The sequence below is a fragment of the Festucalex cinctus genome, chromosome 9 (assembly GCF_051991245.1).
Source record: "Festucalex cinctus isolate MCC-2025b chromosome 9, RoL_Fcin_1.0, whole genome shotgun sequence".
In the NCBI taxonomy this organism is placed as follows: Eukaryota; Metazoa; Chordata; class Actinopteri; order Syngnathiformes; family Syngnathidae; genus Festucalex; species Festucalex cinctus.
Genome location: NC_135419.1, coordinates 7,772,473 through 7,796,819, shown reverse-complemented (window position 1 = coordinate 7,796,819; position 24,347 = coordinate 7,772,473). Strand labels below are relative to the sequence as shown.

At 43.1% G+C, this 24,347-nt stretch overlaps 2 protein-coding genes across 3 annotated transcripts; both read left to right on the top strand.

Moving 5' to 3' along the window:
* Positions 1-9,618: 9,618 nt before the first annotated feature.
* On the top strand, positions 9,619-16,725 carry LOC144026195 (protocadherin-10). Of its 2 annotated transcripts, none has more exons than XM_077532787.1 (4): positions 9,619-12,472; positions 15,339-15,397; positions 15,498-15,625; positions 15,889-16,725. In XM_077532787.1, exons 1-4 carry the CDS (start codon positions 9,962-9,964, stop codon positions 16,233-16,235), a joined length of 3,045 nt encoding a protein of 1,014 aa, XP_077388913.1. In that variant the 5' UTR covers positions 9,619-9,961; the 3' UTR covers positions 16,236-16,725. The 2 variants fall into 2 exon arrangements, with proteins under 2 accessions (XP_077388913.1, XP_077388912.1); XM_077532786.1 differs by having other exon boundaries at positions 15,498-15,646.
* Positions 16,726-20,898: 4,173 nt separating this feature from the next.
* Positions 20,899-23,797, top strand: pcdhb (protocadherin b). Its single transcript, XM_077532851.1, has 2 exons — positions 20,899-23,463; positions 23,786-23,797. Exons 1-2 carry the CDS (start codon positions 21,061-21,063, stop codon positions 23,795-23,797), a joined length of 2,415 nt encoding a protein of 804 aa, XP_077388977.1. The 5' UTR covers positions 20,899-21,060.
* Positions 23,798-24,347: the final 550 nt, after the last annotated feature.

The following is a 24,347-nucleotide window of genomic DNA, read 5'->3' as shown; positions in this document are numbered from 1 at the left end:
CAGACTCTTTTTCACATGCGCTCTGGGGTGACTGGCGCTGTAAGTTGGCGTGAGCGTGTAGGTGATCTGGGTGTGATTACTGCTTGGCTCCCCGACAGCTCTGATGATGACATTCAGTGCTTTGAGCTCCTCTGGCCTGGGCGCGCTCCAAACACAACCAGGCCGTACACTCGCTCTACCTCGCAACCATGCATACACGCAGCCTGGATACTGCAGCAACACGCGCTCCCGAGTGGAACTCGTGCTCGGCGGCGTGCGGGAACAAACTCGGGAGGGCAGCTGTGCGTCGCGTTGTTGCGATCAACGCGCCCTCGATTCCCCGTGAGGCTTCACGCCCGGATTGCGTTCCTCCTCTCTGGTCGTCCGCACATTCTCTCGACACCCGTCAACGTCATCGGCACTTTGATGAAGGCGTGCGCACCAACGCGCGCGCGCGCTCGCTACTCTCCATCATTATCATTCTTTCAGCTGGAGAGGAGTCAGCGCTTTTGTTTGCAATTACAGGGGTTTGAAGTGAAGAATTTTCAAGAAGAGAGAAGATGATGGATGGAAAAAGGAGGGGGAAAAACAGAGGAGGTCAGAAAAAAACACCAAGCAGCATGTCTGTGACATATTAGTCACATTTTACCGTAATTGTTGTTCGACCCCATCCCACACTTGTTTAAAAAAGAAAAGAGAAATAGTTTGGGAATGTGCTCTGCCGTGGATGACGTCCAAGGTTTTGTCTGGTGAGATCTGTACAAAGGGCAAAAGGGAGCTTTGTGGCGGGCTGGTATGGCTTTCAAAACATGAGCGCTGTGGGCAGACGACTGTTGCGCTTCCTAAGCCCCAAGCTTCGGCGAGGATTGACCCCATCAAAGCTGTGAGCTGCTAAAGAGTCTTGGGCTGTAGACTTTCGCTTTCCCTAAAATCACAACAAATCCCTCCGTGCAAAATCTAAAACCGACACCTTCCTTTTGGACATGAGGATCGTTACAAAAAACACCTGATGGGCAATCGTGATTTCGGGGCACACGCGACAAAGTGCACCATCGATAGGTCAAAGTTCAAGGATAAGGCATCATTGGAAGTGAAGAGAAACCATTGAACATCCATCTTAGCGATTTATTTTGTCTGTGTCCTCATTAGGATCGCGCCCGAGGAGCTTTTCTTTGTATTTTCAGTCCCAATCATTCAAAACGATGGACCGCTTCCATTTCTGACGTCAGCCAAGATGTCAACATATCACATACAGTACAACCTCAGTTCAGCAAACATCAAGGGAGTCACTCTGTGCGAGCTTGTTTTGTTTTTCTTCAGATTTTTTTTTTTTTTACTCATTCCAAAATGAAGGAGAAGCAGTTTTGAGAGATGAACAATGTGATGAGAGATGAAAATGGGAAAACCCAGAAACAGTTTTCAATTGTACCTTAACATAAGAGTGCCTCAACTTACAACACACAAGAGCCCACAATTTAGAGGCAAACCATAAGCAGTAAAATCCATCTTTAGAGTAGAGCATTTGGTTCTTGCTGTCAATGTCACCTATGTTATTGTGCTTTTTAGATATGATTTGAATGACATGGGCCATTAACAGTGTCGACTGTGATTGTGGTTGTTAGCTACTAAACGCGTGAGATAGAAGGAGGCTCCACTAAAAGGAAAGCAACAGCATTGCTTTTTACTTAAACTTGATCCTGCTTGCATTATGTGTGAGTTGAGCAAGATTCGGGATATGTGTGCATTTTATTTCACAAAATCTTGTGAATGACATGACAAATAAAAGTGATTTCTCATTTACAGCGGGGGTTGTGAGGGTGCAAGGGCTGGCCAAGTCAAAATTAGGGTATGCAGTATAGAACATGGCTGGAAGGATGTTACACCCCCCCACCCCATCTTTATTGAGTGTTTTTGTTGTTAGGGCTGGAACGGATTAACTGCATTTCACTTCATTTTACTGGGGGAAATTGATGTGATATAAAGAACAAGTAAATTCAGTTCAACGTTTGGTTATGGAATGGATTTTTTTTTTTAAACTACTGCACAATGTGTCACCTTTAATATTAACAGCTGCAGCTTCTTAATTATGACGTAAGGCTTCTTAAAACATTACCTGTACCTGTACAACAAATCAAAGTGAAATGATGTTGACGGCTTGACCCTGCATGTAAACCATCATTTATTTTTGCTCTCTACCCTATTGGGAAATTGTCCAGATGAGCAAAATCAGAACAAGTATGAGGCCAACCATCATTCCACCTTTGAAGTTGGACAAGTGTAATTCTATCATTCATCATCTTATATGTATGTGTTGTTGTTTTTTCAGCTCTCCAAAACACGTACGTCCTCTCGTGACTCTCGGGCTTGCCCCAACGGGGAGTGTTTTCACGGTATCCAAGGGCAACGGCGAGCGAGGGTGGGGGAGGCTGATGTGGAGAGGCAGAACTGCAGCCGCACTTTCGACTCGGATTTGTTTGCATGCCTGATTGCTGAGCGCGCGCGTTTATGTGTGTGTCCTGAATCTGCAGGTGGGCTTATATGCACGTCATTATGCCTTCATGTTTGTATACCCCTGCTTTGAGCAACGCGTGGAAAGTGTTGTTGTCAACAGGCTAACTGTTGCTGACAAGCACACGCTGACTACTGGAGTAAAAAGTTAAACGTACTCTATGCTCCTTTCACTCCCCCGAGGCGCTCTCTCTCTCTCTCTCTCTCTCTCTCTCTCTCTCTCTCTCTCTCTCTCTCTCTCTCTCTCTCTCTCTCTCCCTCTCTCTCTCTCTCTCTCTCTCCCATTTTTATTTTCTATATTTTTCTCTCTCTATGTCATACCCTCCTGCTTTTTCTCTCTCTCCTGACGCGCTCTTTCTTTTTTGCTCCCCCCCTCTCCCTCCCTCCTTCCGCCATCTCTGATGATTTTAGCAGAGGTGTGACTCATTGGGCATGGAGCCACATTGTCAGGTAGTGAGGAGGTGGGGAGAGAAAGGGAAAAAGAGTGGCATTTTTTTTTTTTTTTTTTTTTTTTTAAAGTGGTGAGGTATAGTATTGGGGGGGGGGGGGTCACAAATATGTAAAACTGAGTGGAATGTGTGAGAGGGAAAGAGTGAGAGAGAAAGAGGGAGACTTGGGAGAGGGAGGGGTGTACAGTCAGCACAAGGAAAACATAAAAAAAGGAGGGAAATGAATAATTTGATGGTTTCCGTCACAAATTTACTCCCCCCCTTCTCTTCTTGCTCATGTTTTGGCCTCAGCACACGTTCTGTGAGCTGACCGATGTGTTTATTTGAAAACCTGCTCTTGGGCACAACCCCATTCATGACTTTTGGGACTTTAAAGAAGGTAATTAGGTGGAGAGTCATTAATAAACACCAAAGAGGTGGAGGGAATTTGGTTGAGGGCAAGTAAAGAGGATAAAGAAGGCCGGGATGAGTGAGGAGGAGTTGATGAGTGGGGGGTTACACAGGCACATTCATGTTCATGTTACGTGTCACTCAAGTGTGTTGTGGCCCCCAAGGCAGGGGTTCTCCACCTTGGCACTCACACCAAACACACGCACACTCATTCACTTTTAGCTCATATTAATAATACTGTTCTATTTACTTTCCTTCTGATGATGAAACAACTGAAACTTTAGAAATTTTGTGTCATGTGAGAAAACAACAACAACACACTTTTCCGAAACAGATGTATGATAAAAATGTTATTTTAGATATGGACACAATATGTACTCTTAACATGTCATTTTTGATAATACATTTTTCAATGCATGTATAAATGATCCACTATCCTAACCAACAGCAAAGTGTTTGCCACAAACAACAAAATAACCACATACTGCAATTTTTTCCCTGTGCAAAAGGCTTTTACATAAAAATTACCATTCAAGAAATTAAGACACACAACTGCTTAACCAAAACCAACATTAAGTGCAAGAACTCATTTTGTACATTTTTTCCCCCCACAAAAATCAACTCACTCAAAATGTTAATATTATTGAGGTACCCTAATTAAAAAAAAAAATTAAGGCCATCTAGTGGTGATTGGTGATATTACAACTTAAAACTACAGTAAAACCCGGCATATTTGCAGTTTGGTACCCACTGATTCACATATTAATAGATTTTTTTCTCTAATATATTTTTATATGTTGGATTTTTTTTTTCCCCTGCCCTGCGATTGGCTGGCAACCAGTCCAGGGTGTCCCCCCGCCTAACTGCCCAGAGCTGAGATAGGCTCCAGCATCCCCCACGACCCTTGTGAGGAATAAGCGGTCAAGAAAATGGAAGGATGGATGGATGGATTGATGGATGGATGGATGGATGGATGGATGGATGGATGGATGGATGGATGGATGGATGGATGGATGGATGGATGGATGGATGGATGGATGGATGGATGGATGGATGGATGGATTTTTTTCCCAGTTGTTATGGAATATTTTCACTAATTTTCCCCAGTTATTTGTGAAAAAAATAGTGGCTGTTTATCAGCCTTTTTTTTTTTTAGGAATTAAAAAAAAAAAAACTTCTTTTTTTTTAAATCAAGGAGTCACTCAGAGTGTGGTGACCCATCACTGAACTACAATATTTCAGGTTTACTGACCTTACCTCTAAATCAGTGATTCTCAGTGTGGTATGAGTACCACCAGTGGTATGAGGGCTCCCTCTAGTGGCATGCAAAATTACCATTCCCCGAGTGCCGTTCAGTTGTATTTAACTTTTTCTTTTTTTTTTCTTTTTTTTTCTTTTTCTTTTTTTGCATAAACATGTAGGTACATTTAAAAATATAGATTTGTGCAAGACAGTTTAATTGAATCATTATGTAAGTATCGTTTTTTTTTCTTTCTTTATTTTACCCCTCCTATATATTTAAGTGCAGCGTGAATATTCAAACGACATAATTTTATCATGGGCGTGGCCTGCAATAATCTTTTATTTATTTATTTATTTTTAGGATTAAAACCTCTGTCTCATTTTTAAATGGTACCGTGTTACTGTTCTTAATTGTTGGTGCATGACGGTAATAGTTTGATAGGTAAGTATTTTTGAGGTAGTAAAAAGTTTTAGAACCAATTCTAAATGTGGAGCGGCTCCTTATTGTGACCGTGCACAGGATAAGAAGTAGAAAATATGACATTATTACCCTGAACCCAGTTCTTGTAGCTATTCTCCCAATACTGCCCCCATTAGGTCATTTTCTCCTAAAGCCACAGCAGGCGTCTTCAACCCTTGATTTGGAACTCACACCAGGGGTCAACAGTCATCGATTGCATAACTCAGGAACGCATGTTCAAATATGCGCTGGGTCACCCAAAAAAAGTTTTTTTTTTTTTTTTTTCTCCTTACTGACTTGCATTTGAATGCTTTGTGCAATCCGTGTGCACATTGTGCTGAAGTGGGGAACATCCTGATCTAGTTATGACGCAGCCAATGAGGAGGATCAAAGTCATCCTGATAGATTGCCATCACCACTCCCACCTGTTTCCTCTGGAATGTGCTCCTCTCGCCAGAGTGCGTGTGCATGCGCGTGCACGAGTGTTATGTCTATCCCAGTGTTTAGCTTTCTGCATGTGTGCCCGGCTTTTTGCATCTGTTGCCCGATGGAGGAGAAAACGTGTGTATATTTCCGTGTGTGTATGTGTGCGCAGTCTGTTTCAACACGTCTGCAATTTGCGGGAATTTTATAATCTGGGGCTGGAATATGCGCTCATGTCTGCGTCTGTCTCGCTGCTCCACCGGATTCCCCCCCCCCCCCCCCCCCTCGTTCTGTTCTCGCTCTCTGACAGATCCAATAAGTGCGGCGGATCGTACGCCCCTGCGAACATGCCAACTTCTTCCTGTTTGTCTCCTCTTTCTCCCAATTCCATCGTGCGCCTCTTTTCTTCTGCCCAGAAAGTGTTATATGCCAGCTCAGCGACAGACGAGCGCGCACTCACATATGGCAGACAGCAGCGATACACACTGCATGCACACACTCTCTCTGTAGGCCTCTCGGGTTGCTGACATTTTCCATTTTTGCGCATATAAAGTATAATAATAATATTAGTGGGTGTGACAGAGCAAGGGTCCATTCTAATACTGCCAGCCTCCTATTAATATCCCCCCTTCTTCGAGGGAATCCGAGAAGCGGCGGAGACCTTCAGTTTACACAGCTGAGGTGCATGTGGACCAAACCCTCCATTCTCCCCATTTTCCCTCTTTTCCGCCCTCTCCTTTTACTCTTCATTTTCCTATCACTCCGCTACTTGCTCTGCTACTGGCTCCTTCACAAAACTTCTCTGCACTCTTGTTTTCATGTGTGTCTTCTTTCTTTGCCTTCACGACGCATATGGGCCGAGCATGTTCTTTTCTCTCCAGATTAAGACAGATTTCAGATGTTTATTAAGAAACTGCAGGGAGGATTGATTTGCAAGTCATCCCCTCTTTCTCATAAAAGTCATGTCTGCCAAAGTCATCAAAATAGTCTCTGAGTGACACCCACAGTATTTTATGTACGATGCAAAAACACTGACAAGATAATATGTCTGTTAACCATATGTGAAAATCAGCCGGTGAGAAGAGTGACGGTCCCAGACTTTCTTCCCTTGATGTTTAGCTCCCTCTAGCGTACTTTTTGTGTCATCGCAAAAAAAAATACATTTCAGCATTTCAAAGAGGTTAGAATTCCCTCCATCCATCCATCCATTTTTTTAACCGCTTATTCCTCACAAGGGTCGCAGGGGTGCTGGAGCCTATCCCAACCGGCTTCGGGCAGTAGGCGGGGTACACTCTGAACTGGTTGCCAGCCAATTGCAGAAGGTTAGAATTATAAATAAATAAAAACATAAAATAATAATAATTAAAAATGGATTTAAAAAAATCAGTTTTTAAAAGTTTATTTCCATTTGTCATAATAACACCAGTTATGCAAACAACAACATTTTGTTGGAACATATATCGTAGTGGCATCAACCTTTTTCCATAACTGTTGTTTTTTTCCAGCGTCAATTCAACATGAGGTTCAACTCCATTTTTTTAGGGTGAGAATAAAAGCAAAATATAATACATAAATAAATCAATTGATATATGCAGATTGTTTTATACAGAACCTAATGAAATCTAAAACAGCTGGGGGTTCGCAGTCTAAAAAAGGGTATTGACTTAAAAATGCATGCATTATTTATTTATTTATGTATTTATGTATTTATTTATTTATGTATTTATGTATTTATTTATTATTTTTTTATTGTATTATTATTATTTTTTTAATAACAAATACCCCGGCAGGTGGCAGTTGAAACTGTTCATAATTGACTTGGAGCCTCGTTATAAGTAATGTTGCCAATGTCCTTCTGATCCATCACATTTGTTGTTGAAAATGTGCAACAAGCTCTCCATACATGGCACTTATTTATAGCGCGCATGAGATTACTTCTAGAATGAAGATCTATGCTTTCGAGGATATTTGCTCGATTGAAACATAACATGACGTCATCGAGTAACAAGCGGCTATGCTCCTTTTTTTTTTTTTGCCAGTAGATGGCAGTCTTGGATCACAGATGGAAGCATTGCTCTTCTGGACAATAAATGACAAAGGACAGTTTACTGATCTTATTTGCAGTTGGGAGTTTTAACACATCTCTCACAATCTGTTTATTTAAAAATATGAAAATTAGTTTGTATTTGTCGGTGAATGAGTCGCTTCTTTTTCTTTTGGATGGATGGATGGATGGATGGATGGATGGATGGATGGATAGATAGATAGATAGATAGATAGATAGATAGATAGATAGATAGATAGATAGATAGATAGATAGATAGATAGAAAGATAGATAGATAGTGTATATTTATTGAAGTTATCAGACGGTTACATTGTAAACGTTCTTCAACTGCATGTAATTTCCAACGCGCGCCGCTAGAGGGAGCCATAGGATAACCAGTGACTCGTATTTGCGCACTTTTCAGATAAACTAAAGTATGTAAAAAGTAACTTACTAACTTCCAATACAAAATTGCAAAATCAGACCTATTCTTCAGATAAATGTAATGCAATGTAAATTTAAAGTTGACTGAGGCATGATGCACTCGTTTGGTCACCCACTACTTCCGGCGTAGAGTTCAAGGTTCCCGTCAGGTGGCTGCATGGATCCGAGAAAGTAATACTCGTCTTTCTGTGTCACAATGGGGGGCTTTGCGAGGCGATAGGGGCGGGTGAAACCAGCTTAATGCTCCGTGTAATGCATGTTAATGTACGCGGCACCAGGGGAGCGCCGGTCGCAGGGCTTCGGGATTATTTATCACAAAACATTTGTATTCTTCCGTCGGAGAACGGTTGATCCCGGATAGCTACACACTAATCCTTCACTCCGTTAATTAAAAAAGAAGGCACAGCAATGGAACTGGTGCTTTCTCCGGCGCTCTGCAACTCCTCTTTTTTTTCTTTTTTTTTCCAGCAATGTAATCATTTCTGGAGAAGCTTAACCATCTGCTTGAGGTTAAGTCTGCAAGCAGATTGTGTTTTCTGCTTATTTAAACCTGGGGATTGGAGATTTTCATAAAAGGGAGGGTGTGAGGACTGCAGGGAAATAGTTCCAGGATATCTTCTGTTGTCATTTGTTTGAAAACAACCACAGTTATTCTGTTAAACACTTTTAGGTATGTCAAGAGACTATTGCATCAACATATCTGCTCCAAAACAAATGATTATTTCCTGTCCTTATCTCCTAGCTCTTGCTTTTAGTTGCTAACGAGCTCCGAGCTGCCCGCAGGGCCCAGCCTGCGTCGTCAGTCCTGAGAAGAGACTTGAAGAGATTTTAAGCCGACCACACATTTACATTAGGATGCCACTCGTGTCTGTGTTGATCCACAAAGGCGTCCTTTTGCTTTGCCCCTCACTTGCTCTCTGTGCTTCACTGCTTCTCCAACTGACCAGCATTATACAACAAAAGAATCCATGCAAATGACTAACAGTACTTGAAAAACATTAACATCACATCCAAACTGTAAACACGTCACCTGAATGATCTAATCCAAACAATAATACTTGATTATAGGGACAAATATGATTAAATCTTCGCGGCGTGGCTTTTATGTTGATTATGTTGATACATGTCCGGGCCTGCTTATGTGAATTAAAGTCTTGTAATGCGCATTTGTAGTGCATGGTGTATTATAGGCCTACCTCCCCCTCAATTGTCACTTTCATTACGACCAAAAAGAAGCTCAGACATGTCGACATAATTTTGATTAAAGGGCGATAGCTTTAATAATCTTTTGGCTTGGCTAATCTTAAGGAGGCGCAGGGGGGTGATTAGTGATGTATAGAAGGAATTATGCGATATATCAGGAATTGGATCTTTGAGTGTCATCCTTAGACAACCCTCTTCTCGTATAAATGTTGCCTGAAAAACACACCACACAATTTGCCCTCCTTAATCCAAATCTGGCTCTGACGTCTGGTGTCAAATTTACGCCTTCTCGTCTCTTTAATAGGCCAGAGAAAGTGACATGAGGGTGGGAAATGGTTAAACGTCGACAGTAATTAGTCGTATATAGCTCTGCGTCCGCCAATACGGAGCTCTGAGGAGCTCCAAATATCACCCCCCCCCCCCCTTCTTTCTCTCTCTCTCTCTCTTTCGCGCGGGCACACACACACACACACACACACACACACACACACACACACACACACACACACACACACACACACACACACACACACACACACACACACACACACACCTCCCAGCCGGCTCCTCTGGGTGTCTAATACAGTGGAAAATCAAAGTGCGAGCCTTTTCATTTCACAAACCTCCCGTGTCGCGCGTGGAGCACACAAGGAGAGATAGGTGATCTATTTCCTCATGCAATCAATTTAGTTACTTGTAAATACGACACAAAGTTGCATATAATGACCACGCTGGATTGTTGCTGATTTTTTTTTCAAGTGCATAATGCGTATTTTCTATGATGTCCGGCTGAGGTGACTTTTGCGCAAGGCTGTAAAATGGATCAAAGGCTCTCCAGATGCAGCTGGGTGCCGGTGACCGGGCTCGTCGTCTCTCTACTTTTGTGTGCCTGCGTGGTGGACTTGGTGCTGGCTCAAATTCGCTACTCCATCCCCGAGGAGCTGGAGCACGGAGCCTTCGTGGGCAACATCGCGGAGGACCTGGGCTTGGATGTGGCCAAGTTGTCCGCGCGTCGCTTCCGAATCGTATCCGGGGCCAAGAAGCAATATTTAGAAGTGAACTTGGAGAACGGGATTTTGTTTGTGAACGAGAAAATAGACAGAGAGGAGCTTTGCGAGCGCAGCCCCAGCTGTTTTTTACATCTGCAAGTTGTCATTGAAAACCCTTTAGAGCTCTACAGGGTGGAAGTGGAGATTTTAGACGTGAATGACAACTCCCCCAGTTTCCCTTGGAGCGAATTTAACATCGACATCACGGAATCGGCTGCGCCCGGCTCCTGCTTCCCGTTAGAGAGCGCGCAAGACTTGGACGTGGGCACCAATTCTTTGCGCTCCTACCAGCTGGGCGCAAACGAACACTTCATCCTCAACATCCAGACGCGCAACGACGGGAGCAAGTTCGCCGAGCTGGTGCTGGACAACCCTTTGGACCGGGAGCGGAAGAAAAGGCACGAGATGGTTCTGACAGCTTTTGACGGGGGTTCGCCGGAGCGCTCCGGGACCGCTTTAATCACCATCACGGTGCTCGACGCGAACGACAACGTCCCCGTGTTCGATCGCTCCGTGTACCGGGCCAGGCTGGTGGAAAACGCGCCGAGGGGGACGCTGGTGCTGAAACTGAACGCCACCGATTTGGACGAGGGCTCCAACGGGGAGGTGACCTACGCTTTTAGCGGACACGCGCCTCTCAAAGTGCGCGAGTTGTTCAGCGTGGATCCGTACACGGGTGAGATCCGCGTAAAGGGCGTCGTGGACTACGAGAAAGCCAACGTGTACGAGCTGTACGTGCAAGCGAGGGACAGGGGACCCTCGGCCGTGGCCGTGCACAGCAAAGTGCTGGTCGACATCGTGGACGTGAACGACAACACCCCCGAAGTCATCCTCACGTCCGTGTCCACGCCCGTGCAGGAGGACGCACCGCCGGGCACTGTCATAGCCGTTATCAGCGTCATGGACCGGGACTCGGGTGAGAACGGGAACGTGGACTGTCAAATCCCCAATAACGTCCCTTTTCAGCTGCACTCCTCTTTTAAAAACTACTACACGCTGGTGACAAGTGAGGTTTTGGACAGGGAGGCGGTGTCCGAGTACAATATCACACTCACTGCCCGCGATTTGGGCTCCCCGTCGCTTTCCACGAGGAAAACCATCCTGGTGCAAGTGTCTGACATTAATGACAACCCCCCACGGTTTTCACAGCCGTCATATACTGTCTATGTGACCGAGAATAACGCCCCGGGCGCTTCCATTTGCACCGTGTCTGCCTTCGACCCCGATTCCAACCAGAACGCCTATCTGTCTTACTCTATTCTCGAGGGTCAAATCCAGGGCATGCCGGTGTCCACGTACGTGTCCATTAACTCGGACAACGGCAACATTTACGCACTGCGCTCCTTTGATTATGAGCAACTTCGAAACTTTCACATTCTCGTGCAAGCCCAAGACGCGGGCTTCCCACCGCTGGCCAACAACGTGACAGTGAATGTTTTTGTGTTGGATCAGAACGACAACGCGCCAATCATTGTGTCCCCGCTGCCGAAGAACGGCACCGTGGCCACGGAGGTGGTGCCCCGCTCCGTGGATGCCGGTTATCTGGTCGCCAAAGTGACGGCGCTGGACGCGGACGCGGGGCAAAACTCGCGGCTGTCCTATCAGGTGATACAGGCGACAGACCCCGGCTTGTTCAGCGTGGCGCTGTACACGGGGGAAATCAGGAGCATTCGCCGACTGGTGGACAAAGACGCGTCCAGACACAGACTGGTGATATTGGTGAAGGACAACGGGCAGCCTCCTCTCTCCGCCACCGTCTCCGTTGTCCTCACGGTGGTGGACAGCGTCCCCGAGTCCTTATCCGAGTATGGCGACCTCACGCTCAGCCCTCAGCCCCCCTCGAACCTCGCCTTCTACTTAATCGTGTCACTCAGCACCATATCTTTCATCTTCCTCGTGGCCATCATCGTCCTGGCCGCGGTCAAGTGCTACAAGGACCGGGAGACCCTGAGCGGCTACAATCTGCCCCCCTTCGCCTGCTGCTGCTGCGGCGGCTTCCAGCCCGACCCGACCCCGGAGGTGTTCAAAAAATCCAACCTCAACCTGCAGATTTCCTCCACGGCTAATAAAGTGCCCACCAACTGCATGGAGGTGAACGGAAACAGCAGCCTGACTCAGCCTTATTGTTATAAAGTGTGCTTGACCCCAGAATCGTCCAAAAGTGACTTCATGTTTTTGAAGCCGTGCAGCCCGGCCGGCACGCCGCGCAACAACGAGGCAAAGAGCGCGGAGCACTCGTGGGGCGCGTCTGTCAACAACGGAGCGACCACCCCCAATGAGGTAAGGCCAGTACACAAAATACACGTTTAAAGGTGAAACTCAAAGTCGTCACTTCTATTCTGTATTTATCGCAACACATTAGCTACTAATCATTATACAGAGGAAATGAAATGAGACAAGATGCCTGATTAGCTTTTAATTGACACGTTAATGCTCCATGGAGCATTATTATGAGACTATGAAGTGAAATGTGGAAGGAAGTCGACATTTGTAGATAGGCCGAGGGCAAGGAAATCATGATTAATTCTCTGAAAAACTATAAATCATTCTTAATGCCTCCTCCATCAGCGCCACTGCTCTATAAGGGAGGAGGGAGGTGGGCAGACTAAATTGCTCCCTGCACAACAGAGTCTGAACAACAAGTCAAGGGTAATGGACAAGGTGAATGACAGTTTAGATTCATTTGTCCGTGGTTCTGCCCATTTTGGTGCAGGCAAGGCGTCGACGTCTAACAATTTATATAGGACAAATCTCCCCTCTGGCCATCCCTCAAGGGCACCATGGACAGCACCATTATACTCAACACAATGTGGCGTATTCGCGATGGGAGGGCTGTCCATTATTGATGAAAAATGGCAAATGTTCTGCTTTTTGGAGAGGACACGGGGAGGGGGGGTTGCAAGGACATGACTGGACTGAGACGTGGCCTGCCTGTAGATGGGTCCCTGCGATGTCCTCTGGGTGCAAGGAGAGACTAAGATGTGAAGTCATATTTATCAGCAGGGGGGGAGGGAGAGGAGACGCGTGTGGTTGGAGGGGAAGCGCTGGGGCAAGGAGAGAGGGAATTAAAGGAGGCAGGATGTAGTGTTTTCTAATTCCAGCAGACGGGGCAGTAGACCGTGTGTGTGTGTGTCACGCGTGATACCGGACTCCACCAGGCAGACTGACAAATGTCATCTCGGTCACGGGCACACTACTTTTGGCCACAGGGAGGGGCGGGGGTTGAGGTCGATGAGGTCACAGGGGGGTTGTTATGCAGATCCTTGAGGAGAGTGTGTCCCTCTTTCATCGTTAATTGGCTCCCTAATTCACTCATTCTGGCACGCACTGAGAGGGAGAGAGGTCGGGAGGACGCATCATCCAATGACAAACCCGAGTGACGCGATGACGCGCGCGCACGACGGAGGCCCGCGCGGAGCGAAGCCAAGGCAGATGGATGGCGCGCACGAGCTTCAACGACCTCAAGTGACTTTTCAAGGCTGTGCGTAATGACAAACCTTGCTCAGTGGCATATTCATGTAAAGTGCACGCATGCAGAAAGAAGAGAAACAATGATCATTTTCTTCATTTTCTCCTCGGCCAGCTTTTCCCTTTGATGATTTCAATCGTGTTCCGTTTCATCCTACTGGGCCTCTAATTGGTTTTCTAGTCTGCTTGGCAAGGGCCACACTTAGAATACAGATTTTAATAATCATTATTATTATAGTAGTATGCTTTTGTGTCCCATTTCTGTTATAGTGTCTTTAAGTGAATTAATAGAACAGCTACAGTGGTTATAAAAGTCTACACACCCCTGTTCAAATGCTAGCTTTTTTTTTGATAAACAAATGAGAGCAAAACATTCCCCATAATTAATGTCGCCAATCCTGTACTACTCTATTGAAAGCAAGTAAATAAATAAGAATAAATATGTGGTTGCACAAGTGTGCACACCCTCTTCTAACTGGTGGTGTGACTGCTGAATGAACCAATCATATTCAAACTCATGTTAAATGGGATTTAAGTGCCTCTCATTAACCACAAATTAAAAATCAGATGTTCTAGTAGGCTTTTCCTGTCATTTTTGTAGTTAGAAAAGCTTGTCGTTCAAGCCATATATGGTCAGCATCGACGTTCCAAAGCATCAGAGGTGGCATTACCAAGAACCGGGCACCCTTTCAAAAGTGTTGAAAAGACGAGCTGAAAAGTAGTCAGGCAGGCTGAAGAAGCTGCCGGAATTTCTGGAAAGTAGTGGAAGTTCACCAATCTCCTGTCTTCTTCAAATGTCTGAATTCTGATGTCTGGTTTCAAGACTGAAGCTTCCTCTTACAAATGAAACCATCCAAACCTAGCTACATTGTGCAAAAACACACTTTAAAGAGAACTGGTGACTTACAATTAACATTAATCCGAAAGTCATTGGTTAATTTTAAATAAATAATTTTAATTTTAAAAGTGGAAAAAGTTTTGAAATAGAGTTCGGTGTCTTTTTTTCCAATTACAAAAACCTGGCATTTTAGCAGCATAAATATCACCCAGTTACCTTTTTCACTCCTCCCTCAGTGAATAGAGAATACAAGCTAAACTGTGTGACAACTGAAAGCAAAATAATGCCACCATTTCTTTCCATCAGACATCCACAAGAGGGCACCATTCGTCCAGCTTTCAATTTTCGAAATTGCTTATCCTGTTAAAAGTGAAATACAATTGTATGTAAATTAGTGCTTTCAAAGTTAAAGCGTTAACTCATTGATAAATCACAAAAAAATATCCCATTAGCACCCCATTAACACAGGTTAATCTCACTATTAAATTTGACCGCAGATCCTGAACATTTAATAAATGTTTGTGTATTTGTTTATGTCAAACTATTGGGGCCATATTTTTTGTCCATTTTAAATTATGCACGTAATTAACTGATTAGAAAAAGAGGAGGATGAGAGTGTGCAGTGGATAAAAAAAATGTGCAAGACATCTTCATGAACAATTAACAGGTGCTCTTCAGATTTGACGGTCAAAAATGCTTCATTAAGTGACTAATCAAAACTCTAAAATATGATTAAACTGATGTAAAAAAAAAAAAAAAAAAAAGTTATCGTTTGACAGCTCTAATGTAAATGTAAATCCACTTCACAATTGAGACAAGGTATCTTATTTCTTTTTGCAGTTGAAGCAGCCGAACACAGATTGGACCCTCACCAAGAATCAGAATTCTTCCATCAAAAGGTAAAATGTTTAAAATGTTTAAAAAATAAATAAATAAAAAATAAAAAAAATCAGCTGGTTCCAAGTGAGATATCAACTGGATTTCCATCTTCTCTTGCAGTTACAACTCCATCAACATGGATGGCACTCTAATGCGTAAAGCCATGCACGCGGACCCGGAAAACTACGTCACGTCTATGGCTCCCGGGCAGTACTGGACGTGGGGCACTCACATGAGAGGTCCAAAGGGTACGACTAGCCAAACTGAATGTGAGGACAAAAATCATTATTGAACACATATTATAGGTCATCCAAACAGTCTCCAAGATGAAAGATGATTGTAATATTTTGCCATGCACTTTCACATTGCTAAAGAAAGTTGAATGAATTTTTCAAGCTCAATTGTGCATTATTATCTCATTAGAATGTGAGCGTGTGCGTTAAACTCCCTTGACTTATCACCAAACTGAAGAATCGCTTCATAATTCCTTCCCACATATCTTTTCCTGCAGACTATAAAATGTCTCCATCACCCAGCGGCGTTACCTCCCGGCCCTGGACTCCTCGGTGCACCCCTCCGCCCCAACAGCAGCAGCCTACAAACCCCCCGCACCCTCACCCGCACCCTCACCCGCACCCGCACCCTCACCCGCACCCGCACCCGCACCCGCCGCCTGACTACCATCACAACGTGTACATTCCCGGGACGCCGTCAGGCTTCTGCACCCTGAGGCCCGTGGCGCAGCGCAGCGATTTGGACGTCCATAACTCCTTCTCCACCTTCGGCAAGAAGCGACGCCTCCAGATGTCCCCCCAGGGGGAGGCTGCCATGATCAATAACGATCTGTACAATGACTGACGTGCCGCCGCGTGGACGATTTGAATGATGGATCACCTGAGATGAGGATCATTTGTTACATAAATTAATGAGCAGGCGGCTTGTGAGTGGCTTAATATGTGAGCTAAATGGGAGGTCAGGACAAGGAGAAACAATAACTGCTGGAGGGGAGCGGATTTTCGTGGTTATTTATGTGACAACATGTCTCAATGTATTTTTTATGACTATTATTATTGCTATTAATTTTTAGACAATCAAACAGGAGGCGCAGATGTGATTTCCAAATGATATGATTAGCATCAGTAGGCAATTGTTTTGCACATCTTTAAGTATGAAATCATATTGTTGGGTTTTAAGAATATAGGAAGCGTTTTTTTTTATTTTTTATTTTTAGTATGTTCATCTGCTAACGTGAAAAACATGCTGAGACAAAAAAAAAAAAAAGATGGGGCACACTCCTCACACATGTACTGTAAAAACATTAATGGAAATAAAGTATTTTTTTGCATTACATGTCTTTCCCAAATGTCTATAAAACCAAGTGGGTGACTTAAGTGGGCAAATCAGTATGCACTACGTATATGTAAGTTTTGTTCAGTGAGGTTTAATTTACTCCAGTCAATTATTTTCAGAGTGAAAAGGGTACGGCGGCTCCTACAATCTTTTCGCCTTGCTAAGCCGTTTTCCACCTAGATGAATAAACACAGTAAAATGCTAACATATGCTAATTGGAGCGCTTGCATTTCCATTTGCCCGCAGAGGACGGCGGGGGTTCATTTACTGAACAAACAAAAACTCCTCTCTGGAAAATATCACTTTAATTAAGAGCACGGCCACACAAGTACGAGTGTCGTGGGAGTGAGTCGACTGCTTCAAATGCCACACCTGGATGGGAGCTCGGGGGCCCACAGCTCCTTTCTCTTCTTTCTGCGTGCCCTTTTACTCGTTAATTCTCTGGGAAATTGTTCGGCAGATTACAGATGGCTACTGGCCAGGAACAAAGAAGGTTTAATTAGGTCGTTGTTTGGCGCAGACTGAGAATAATCTCGTTAATAAGGAAAAGGGGGTCCGTAGAGAACCGTGGAAGGAGCAGAGACACCTTCTCTGGGGTAAGGTGATACAGAAGGGGCATCCTTTATAGGTCAGATAGGATGATGTGGAATAAATGGAGCGCCAAAAGAGTTTCAGTTGCAAAAATAACTTTTTCCATCTCAATTCATTATTCTACGTGGGGTAAAAATGTTCACATCTCTTTATAATGACATATTCCAGGAGTCATGAAAAGCAAAACAAGTATAAAATAATTGCTCAGTCTACTTCCCTGATTATCCTGTCGGTCAAGAAAGCTGTCCGTTGCTGTGGTGCTGAACTTCTGACCAGTCTGATTCCTTCTTGACACACGCTGTGTCTCCACTCGTCCACCAGAGGGCGCATGTGTCCAACGTTTAATAAAGAGCAACTGAGGTCAAGTGTCGAGTTTCTCCTGTCACACGCATAGGGAGAGAAAAGGGAAACAATGTCAGTAATTACAATTAGCAATAAACCATAAAAGTAGCACCAGCAGCATATTTTATTGAGAGTGTTCCCTGGTGAAATGCATGCTACAAGTAAAAACTCACTGTAGATTAAAGTCTGCAGCAAAGTGGTACAATATATTAAATATGAAATTGAGGAGTACAAGGTTAACAGTGCATTATTGTACACTCATTTTTCATGTTGATAAATGTACACTACATGATGTACAAAAACCAACAGCATTAAATAAACTTTTTAAAAATGCACAGTACATACAGCAGATGGCGTCGTTGAGTAAGATTCTCGAATTCCTGCACAGCATTCACGCTTCTCAGAGAAACGAGGATATTGTTCGCTGCAATTATGTACATTAAAATAAATGCTGATTATAAGAGAAAGGTTAATGAAACAATTTATGCATGTACTGTATTATTTGTCCATTGACACAAATCTGAAAAATGTCACACATTTTACCAGTATCAGTTTAACATCATCAAATCAAGGCTTAGTTCCTGCAATCCTGATTTTGTTGAGCTAAATCAACTTTTCTAATGGAAACCTAAATATATTACAATTACATATGTATATTTTAGTGGAAAAAGTTGGATTAAAATTAGTTTAAAAATTTTAAAATGAATTTCTAGAGTGGATATAAAAAGTCTACACACCCCTATTCAAATTCCAAGTTTTGAGATGACAAAAAAAAGTACAAAAATGTTCGTACTTACAGAATACAAAAATTTCTCAATACCATTAATGTAACCTTTGACCAGGCTACAACACAATTAACTTTTTGTTCTTCAGATGTTCTAGATGGCCTTTCCTGACATTCTTTATTTGCTTCATAGCAAAAACGTAATTCCACCTTGTCTAAAGGCTCCAGTTCTAGCTGGGGAAAAAAAAAAAAAAAAAAATCTTCACTCATTTGACGTTCTTTTGATGATGAGCAGTTTTGTGCGTGTGTCTTCCTTTGTGAATATGTCCAAATACTTCAAGGTTGCAGGTTCCGGTGTGTGTCCAGTAATCTTATATGAGCTAATTTGTCAAGGGCTTTACAGTATGTAAGGCAAACAGGTACTAGATGAGAGACCAGACAAAGTATGACTCGGAACTATAACTAATAAAACTCATCTATCCCTTGCCCAGATGCAGGCTGTTTGTGGTCATGAACAAATGGAGACACACTCACATTCACACCATCACCAAATGAACTCACATACCTCCACAGAAGGCGGGCGAGTGAATTACTACAACTTAAGTGACCCATGTTTGAAAAAAAATAAATAAATAGTAACAAATGTCAAAATAAGAGAGCAAAGTTCCGTCTAAAATCAGACAATGAAATTGTAGTTGATATATTGCATGATGATGCAACTGCAGGAAGAGATGTAGAAGAAAATGTACAGGTGGGTCAAAATACAAATGACAAACTAATAAATACTTATTCACGCAAATCATAAAATAGTGTTTGAACAATTCATAAATCTTTTGCAGATCTTTATAAATATTTTTCATGCTTCATCATAAAAGTGCTCAATGCATATCCGTGATCAGTGACTTAAATTATACTTAGAATGCAAAGCAAATTGTGCAAAAGAGAAGTCTTAATTCATAAAATTAAAAATTCTGAAGAGCCAGTTTGAGATACCAAAATAAAAGTAGCTTCACAAGTTGTTTTTTCCTCATGAAATGCTACGGGTTATACTATTGGTGCATTCTGCCTTTGATTCGAAAATCACCCCGATATGACATTTAAGGTGTAAGCCAATCATTTAAGTCTTTTCAGTCAAAACAGCAAACATTACATTCTGCAGTATGATGTAGTTTTAATGAGAAACTGTATGCACAGTAAGAATTATGCTGTTGTTGTTTTAACAGTTACAGGGTACTTTTGCCAACAGGACTATTTCACTGGCAAATTGGGTTTTAAAGTTGGGTTTCCAAGTACATTTAGACTGCCAAAGTAAAGTTTTTAAAGTGATTTAGGACACCCTTGAAAATGAGAAGATGCATCTCAAGGGGATATTCTTTAAAGCACAAAAAACAAAAACTAAACAAAAATAAAACAAAAACAACAAAAACATATCAAACAATTTTGACTTTCAATCAGGATTGTTGTTCTAACATTATTAGTTATAAAATTCAGAATGTGTGACCTTAAGGTTTCAAGGTTTACTTTTTTAGCATCTTTCCTCCAGTATTTTACAATGTGCAACATGAATATTAGCTCACAGTGGATTGTCACCTCAATAACACTGATTAGAATTAAAAGTAAGTTGTTGTAAGATGCTAGCAAAAGCTGACAATTTGGATAATCGTTAATAGTTGCCTGCGATTGGCTGGCAACAAGTTCAAGGTGTCCCCTGCCAACTGCCCAGAGCCAGCTGAGATAGGCTCCAGCACCCCCCGCGACCCTTGTGAGGAATAAACACTCAAGAAAATGGATGGATGGATTAATAGTTGCAAATGAAACCAACATGTGAACAATATATGACACATCTTAAAGCGTTTTAAATATTCAAGCATCAAAGCTTTTGTCCTTTGAAAAACAAGAAACAAAAAGTAGTAGTTATACATTTAACTTTTAACCCCTAAATAAATAAATAAATAAATAAATAAATAAATAAATAAATAAATTAATAGATAGCTAATTTTTACTGGGGGAAAAAAATCAGTCATTATGAGAAGCTTCAATCTATGAAAATATGTCATGATTTATTTTATGAAGTCTTTTCATGGGGCAGAAAATGCACCAAATAAATAAATAAATAAATAAATAAATAAATAAATAAATAAATAAATTCTACTGAAGGAAAAAAAAACAGGCTTTATTACAAGGATCAATCTACAAAAAAATGTCGTTAAGATTTATTTTATGGTCTTTTCATGGGGCAGAAAAGGCACCAACTACCAGGAGTGACCCATTCAAAATAATATTTTATTGATCCCCAGAGGAAACATTTGATTTAGTCCAAGGAGTAGCAAATACAAGTACGTTTAATTATGGCAGTACATAGATTGATAACTCTGAAACTGAGTGGTAATGTAAAACTGTTTATCTGTCCAGTCATTTGTAAGGTTACAGTGTCCCTTTTTGGCCACATGGTGTCGCTGTTACCCTGTATTTTGTAGCATAAGTCATCTGAATCATCTATACATAAACTCGGCACACCCGTTGTAAAGGGTGGAGAGTGGAGACGGCTTTGTTTTGTATCTGATGTTTCTATTTGGAACAGTTGCGCTGCTCTGAGATATGCCTTGAGCATTTTTTATTTCTGTTTTTTTTTAGAAACATAAACGGTGATTTGCTTTTCCCCAAAACACGCCAGTCATGTGTTATGTGGGACAAAGGATGGATTTTTGGACGGGGGTCTTTGTGTTGTTTGCAGCATGGCCGGCTGCTTTGTCTGTGACTCGTTATTCCATCCCCGAGGAGATGGAGAGGGGCTCCGTGGTGGCCAACCTTGCGGCTGATCTGGGACTGGAGCCTGGCAGCTTGGCACAAAGAGAGGTAAAGCTTGATATTTTTCACCACAAAAAATATCTGGATTTCAATAAGAAGACTGGGGAGCTGCTCATCGTGGAGACAATGGACAGAGAATATCTTTGCCCCTCCAAACCAGTCTCTTGCCTTCTCAAGCTTGATGTAATAATAGAAAGCCCATTGCGCATATTTAATATTGAGCTTGAAATAACAGATATTAATGACAATGCGCCACATTTTAGACGAGATAGAGTCGAACTGGATGTGTCTGAGTCTGCGACACCGGGGGAGAGATTCTCCCTCCCCAATGCAGTCGATCCTGATGTGGGTATTAATACAATTAAAACCTATAGACTCAGCCCCACTCAGCACTTTACCATTGAAATCCAGACGGGTACTGATGGATCACAGTATGTAGATTTAGTTTTGACCAGGTCTTTGGACCGAGAAGAGATTGCAGTTCATAATTTAATATTAACAGCACTAGACGGCGGTAATCCAGTGCGCTCCGGCACAGCTAATATTATTGTGAGAGTGCAGGATACCAACGACAACCCTCCTCGATTTGACAAACAAATTTATACTGTAAACATGACAGAAAATTCCCCAATCGGAACGGCAGTGATTAAGTTAAACGCGACAGATCTCGACGACGGGCCAAATTCAGAGCTCGTGTACTCATTCACGCTTTACACGTCAGAAAAAACTCAAGATGTGTTTTTGATGAAGCCCAACACGGGCGAGATAACAGTGAAGGGGACCATCGACTATGAAGACATGAAATTTTATGAGATGCACATTGAGGCGAGGGACAACGGGATGTACCCGCTCCTGGGCCAGTGTAAAGTGGTCGTCCACGTGACAGACATGAATGACAATTACCCCGAAATCACCCTGCAGTCTGTTAAAAACACACTTAACGAGGACGTGCCTGTTGGAACTGTCATCGCCCTGGTGGCCATCAGTGATCGAGACACAGGTGACAACGGCAAAGTGAATTTATTCATTCATGATTCAATCCCCTTCGTTTTAAACAAGTCATCAGACAGACCAATGCATTACAAGCTCATTGTGTCGGAACCTTTGGATCGCGAATCAGTGCCTGATTATGACATCACACTCGTTGCAAGAGATTCAGGAAGACCACCATTATCGGATAATGAAACAATTACCGTGCACCTGCTGGATGTGAACGACAACGTTCCACACTTCCCTGAGTCCTTTTACACCATACGTGTGATGGAGAATAACGCTCCAGGCGCCTTGCTCAGTTCCCTCAGCGCGTTTGACCCTGACCTCCACGAGAACCAGTACCTAGTTTACTTCATCCTGGAGAAGGAGATCGCCAACACCTCCATGTCCATGCTGTTCTCCATCAATCCAGAGAACGGGAACCTTTACGCACTGAAAACGTTTGACTATGAGATGGAGAAGGAATTTCTGTTCCACATCGAGGCCCGAGACTCCGGTTCCCCTCCGCTCAGCAGCAACGTGACGGTCCACATCATCATCGTGGATCAGAACGACAACGCCCCAGTGATCGTCTCTCCGTGGCGAGCGCACGGCTCCGTGGTAGAGGAGAAGATCCCCAGATCCACGGATAAAGGCTCTCTGGTGGCCAAGGTGATCGCCTTGGACGTGGATTCGGTGCACAACTCTCGCGTCACCTACCAGTTCCTGCAGGTGACCGACGCCTCCTTGTTCAGTCTGGACCAGTACAACGGAGAGATCCGCACCATGAGGATGTTCAGTTACAAAGACTCGCGCCACCAGAGGCTGGTTGTGGTTGCCAAGGACAACGGGGAGCCCGCTCTGTCTGCTACAGTCACCATCAAGCTGTCCACGGTGGAAACGGCCGTGAAGCCCTACTCGGACATGACGGAGGTGCCTCTGGAATACGACATCTTCTCGGACCTCAACCTGTATTTGGTGATCGGTCTGGGCTCGGTGTCCTTCCTGCTGCTCATCACCATCTTGGTCACCATCGTGCTCAAGTGTCAGAAGGTCAAGCCCAGCAAAGCGGCTCCTCCCTGCAGGAACAGTGTGATCAGCGAGAGGAACTCCACCATCGCAGATTCCACTCTGGTGTCCAACGATGCCTACTGGTACAGTCTGTTTCTAGCAGAGACCAGGAAAGGAAAGCTGGTGGTCAGGCAGCCCATGCCGAAGGGCTCCAGGTACATCGTGTCCAGTATTCCCAGGAGCACAGGCGTGTCGGAGACCAGCGACTCCGCTCCTTCCACCTTGCAGGTAAAATAATTTTCATCTTTTTGCAACTCATGTATAAACTTATCAAAAATCTGGTAGAAAAGCATTTTTCTTAAATCCATTTACAGCATTTCTACTTTATTCAAATGAAGAAATTTAACACTACCACTAGCAACAGCAACACGAGTCCCACTACTACTCCTAGTAGGTTACTATTAGTACTAGTAGCCTAGTTCACTCCACAGTCAGAGATTATCCTGACTTCCATACAGGCATGTATTCACATCCCGATCAGTAATGGTATGAATGTGAGTGTGAATGGTTTTCTCTTGCTACTGTATATGAGTATCTATGTGCTCTGTAGTTGGACTGCTGACTAATCCAGGGTATAGTCAGCTGTATGTCAACTTGGATAGGCTCCAGCTACCCTGCAACTCTGATAAGTGATTTAGTAATCTGGTGGATAACGGCTTCAACCTGTCAGCCCTTCTTCCGGATGTTGTTGATGATGCAAATGATGTGATCAGTGACATCTGTTGTGTGATATGTCTGAGAGGAAAAATAAAGAAAGAAATACATAAATTAAAAATATAATAATAATAATAATAATAATAATAATAATAAGATGATGATGATGATGATGATGATGATGATGATGATGATGATGATGATGATGATGATGATGATGATGATGGTGATATAATAAAACAACAACAATATTACTACTACTACTACTACTACTACTCATAATAATAATAATAATATATTCATCATTATTATCATCATTCTGGCCTTATTTCAAGGTAGCAGTACACGCAGCAGCCCACTTGTGGCCGTTTTATGGTCAGGAACAAGATATTAGAAATTACAAGAATTGAAACGTGCCATTAATTTCATGCAATATTAAGGAAAACAAATATTGCGAC